Source organism: Octopus sinensis, linkage group LG26, assembly GCF_006345805.1.
Source record: "Octopus sinensis linkage group LG26, ASM634580v1, whole genome shotgun sequence".
NCBI classification, from domain to species: domain Eukaryota; kingdom Metazoa; phylum Mollusca; class Cephalopoda; order Octopoda; family Octopodidae; genus Octopus; species Octopus sinensis.
The window spans coordinates 20,586,989-20,591,391 of record NC_043022.1 but is presented as its reverse complement, the minus strand read 5'-3'; the positions used below and the strand labels follow the sequence as shown (position 1 = coordinate 20,591,391).

Here is a 4,403-nt window from a genome sequence, read left to right as displayed (position 1 = left end):
CGAATGATTGGAAAAAAACATTATACACACACACACACACACACACACACACACACCACACACACACACACACACACCTACATACATACATACATACATATATAATATATATATATATACTATATATATATATATATATATATATAAGGGATAATAAAAGGAATGTTTTACACCTGGTATATATATATTGTAGAAACGTTTCCCAAAATCGCATAGGCGAAGTTGAAAGAGGGTATATATATATATATATATATACACACATATAATATAGTGTCTTGTACAACCTTCCAGCTTGCCAGCTCTGCTCAAACCATCCAACCCATGCGAACATGGGCAATGGATGTTAAATGACAACGACGACGACGACGATGTGTATGTGTGTGTCTTTGAGTCTATGCTTGTCCTCTACCACCACTTGACAACTGGTGTTGGTGTGTTTATGTCCTTCTAAGTTAGTGCTTCAGTAAAAGAGACCGATAGAATAAGTACTAGTCTTAACAAAATAAATAAATAAATAAATAAATAGTAGTGGAGTGCGATTCACTCAACTTTAAAATTCTTCAGGGTGGTGCTCCAGCATGGCCATAGTTCAATGACCGAAGCAAGCAAAAGATAAAATAGAAAGTCTCAGAAACCAAATACAATGAATTGCATAATTAACACAGCAGAAACTGTAATGAGATCGCATGCCAATTACTTTGTGTAACGAGCTGAAATTACTCATTCACAAAGCAACAGATTAATCCAATCGGAAATTACTCCTCCTACAAAACTGGAGAACCAGCAACAGATTAAAACGATCGATAACAAGGAATAATTACTTCAGAGTTATTGGCTGATAATACTGGTCAACAAGATTAAATGTATTATGTTTATTGAATGCAACCAACTTTTTTAGACTAATTTCAAAATTCTTAGACTGATTTCAAATTTCACTTCATTTCTGATTTCTTTACTACCCACCAGGGGCTAAGCATAGAGGGGGCAAACAAGACAGACAAAGGATTAAGTCGATTATATCGACCCCAGTGCGCAACTGGTACTTAATTTATCGACCCCGAAAGGATGAAAGGCAAGTCGACCTCGGCGGAATTTGAACTCAGAACGTAACGGCAGACGAAATACCTATTTCTTTACTACCCACAAGGGATAAACACAGAGAGGACAAACAAGGACAGACAAACGGATTAAGTCGATTATCCGACCCCAGTGCGCAACTGGTACTTAATTTATCGACCCCGAAAGGATGAAAGGCAAAGTCGACCTCGGCGGAATTTGAACTCAGAACGTAACGGCAGACGAAATACCTATTTCTTTACTACCCACAAGCGGCTAAACACAGAGAGGACAAACAAGGACAGACAAACGGATTAAGTCGATTATATCGACCCCAGTGCGTAACTGGTACGTATTTAATCGGCCCCGAAAGGATGAAAGGCAAAGTCGACCTCGGCGGAATTTGAACTCAGAATATAGCGGCAGACGAAATACTCCTAAGCATTTCGCCTGGTGTGCTAACGTTTCTGCCAGCTCGTCGCCTTCACCCCATTTCTATGCACCTCATATCAGTTTTTCAGTAGATATGCAAATACCTACATATTTGTATATATGAAATCATTAACGTTATAATTAAGGTCATACTATTTTTAGAAAGTAAATTAGTTTATTGAACTAAAAATCATCACTATCATTCTACAAAGCGTGAATACACAAAAAATGGGTCGGACAAAACAGACAAGGCTAGAACAATGGAGTTAGAAGCATTGTGCTTTGAATTTCCTGCGGTGTTCCTGATCTGGTTGATCACAGTTAAGTGTCCAGCAGTAGTCAGTCAGCATCTGTCATTCCAGAAGCTTTGGTACCGTTTCTCCATGGCACTAATGTCCTGGTGAAATCCTTCACCGTGTTCATCAGACACTGCTCCAAAATTATTTGTGAAGAAATCCAGATGGAAGTCCAAGAAGTTTCCGTCTACGAAATCCACTCACAAGTCTTTGATCGGTCTGAGGCTATAGTAGAAGACACTTGCCCAAGGTACCACGCAGTGGGACTGAACCCGGAACCATGTGGTTGGTAAGCAAGCTACTTACCACACAGCCACTCCTACGCCTATAATATATTGTTATAGGGAGGTAGTATTTTGATTATACATTCGGGCAGCTGCTAAGCACATGTCTGATATCTTCCACAGAAATATGACATATCACCACCAATGATGAAAGACTCGAGTGTAATTCCCCAGCTATGACGACAAACATGTGTTGAGTAGACCAGCAATGAGAACAGACAAAAAGTGTAACTCACCAGTAATGATAATAGACTGGAGTGTAACTCACCATTAATGACAACACATTGATGTGAAACTTACCCGTAATGATAACACACTGGAGTGAACTCACCAGTAATAACAGCACACTAAAGTGTAACTCACCAGTAAAGGTGAAAGGATGGAGTGTAACTTAACAGTGATGACAACAGACGAGTGTATATTCATCACTATTAAGAAGAGACTCAAGTGTAACTTACCTGTAATGGTTACACACTGAAGTGATACTCATCAGTAATGAGTTTGCACTCATGTATTGCTCATTATTAATGACAACAAACTCAAGTATAACTCACCAGTAATGAGAATACACACAAGTGTAACTCATCCGTAATAAGAATAGACTCAGATGTAACTCACGAGTAATGATAACAGACTCGAATGTAACTCACCTGTGGTAGCAATACAGTCAAATCCAACAAATCCATAGAAACATGTAGCAGCACCAGACAACATTCCGGAGATGCCATAAGGCATGAACCCACCCTCACCGTACCCAGGGGGTACCTGAAATAGAGAAAAAGATTTGTTTTAACCTATACAAAGCCACCATCAATATATCCTGGGATACCTAAAAGAGATTAAGGTATGCAATATGACATGAAACTACTATCATTACCCTAGATATACCTGCAATAGATTACTACAACGGGACTCCGTCGGTTACGACGACGAGGGTTCCAGTTGATCCAATCAACGGAACAGCCGGCTCGTGAGATTAACGTGAAAGTGGCTGAGCACTCCACAGACATGGGCACCCTTAACGTTGTTCACAGGGAGATACAGCATGACACAGAGTGTGACAAGGCTGGCCCTTTGAAATACAGGTACAAATATGTTGGTTCTCCAAACTTGGGTGTTAAGATCGTCTGCATTTACAATCAGAAAAATATATATACCTTCAGAACTGGATCTGATCGTATACGTAAATCTATAGGTATTTCATACTTAAACATGGATATTCAATCTATGGATATTTCATACTTAAAAACATAGATATACATATTAAAAAAAAAACTAATGGGTTCAAGTAAGCTATTATGGTAATTTTGTTTGGTTATAAATCAATTAGTTAATTTCAGTTATTGGGGCATTATAGATTTGTTAGAATTCTTCAGTTGTATAGTTCAATTTAGCTTTTAATATATGTGATGTTATGTCTATATATATTTTTTTTAATGATGTTTAGGTGACATTCAATCGTATCAATAAATCACTTTAGTTTAATAGACAGGTACCTTCCTATGTGTCTACATGAAAATACTTTTTCATTCCTCGTATTAACTAGGTTCCCTTTTCTTTTCATTATTTCATAGTTTTCCTCACGGCATAATTTACAGAATCTATTGTTAATTTTGTAACAAGGGGCATGTGCTAAAATGCTCCATTTGATTGTGAAGTTAGCTTTGTTTTTTGGGATGCCATATTTTCTTTGAAAGTCCTGTACTATTCATTTTGTTTTGGTCCCCGAATGTCGATTCACGGTTTGCGATTCTTAATTTAATCCAATTTTGCGTCGGTCTGATATAATAGAACTTAGTCATATGCTGAGTTATTATTGTTTCCTGGTATACTACATTTTTCTTCTGCAATTATTATTATGATACTTGTTCCTATTTTTAATTTGCCATGATGTTGCAATTCTTATTGTACTTAATTTCATAATTATATCCTACATTCTCAAGTGCTTTATTGCAATAATCTTTGTGTTTATCAAATACTTCTTCGTTTGAAGACAGATGATTGATTCTTCTCTCGATATTCATACTAAGGTTCTATATATTATGTGGATGATTACTATTCACATTTATATATCTAATGCTAACGTTAGGTTTTTGAAAAGGTTGGTGAATACCTGTTTTAAGGTTAAAGTTAACGTCAAGACAGTCTACAGAGTCATTTTCTTTTTCAATTGATATTAATAGGCATTGGTTCTTAAACATCCCTTCACTGCAACAGGTGTTCAAAATAAGTACCAGTTGAACACGGGTCACTGTAGTTGACCTACCGCCTCCCTTGCAGTTGTTGGTTTCTGTCAAAATTTGAAACCAACTTGAAATGAATATAAAGCAATTTT

General features: G+C 37.0%; 1 protein-coding gene across 1 annotated transcript in view; it reads right to left on the bottom strand.

The window, feature by feature from the left end:
- Nucleotides 1-4,403, bottom strand: part of LOC115224745 (high affinity cationic amino acid transporter 1-like) — a 40,215-nt gene that overhangs the window by 20,344 nt on the left and 15,468 nt on the right. The window contains exon 8 of the mRNA XM_029795636.2: nucleotides 2,719-2,833. Within this exon, the coding sequence (XP_029651496.1) occupies nucleotides 2,719-2,833 (115 nt within the window). The remainder of the gene's footprint in view (nucleotides 1-2,718; nucleotides 2,834-4,403) is intronic.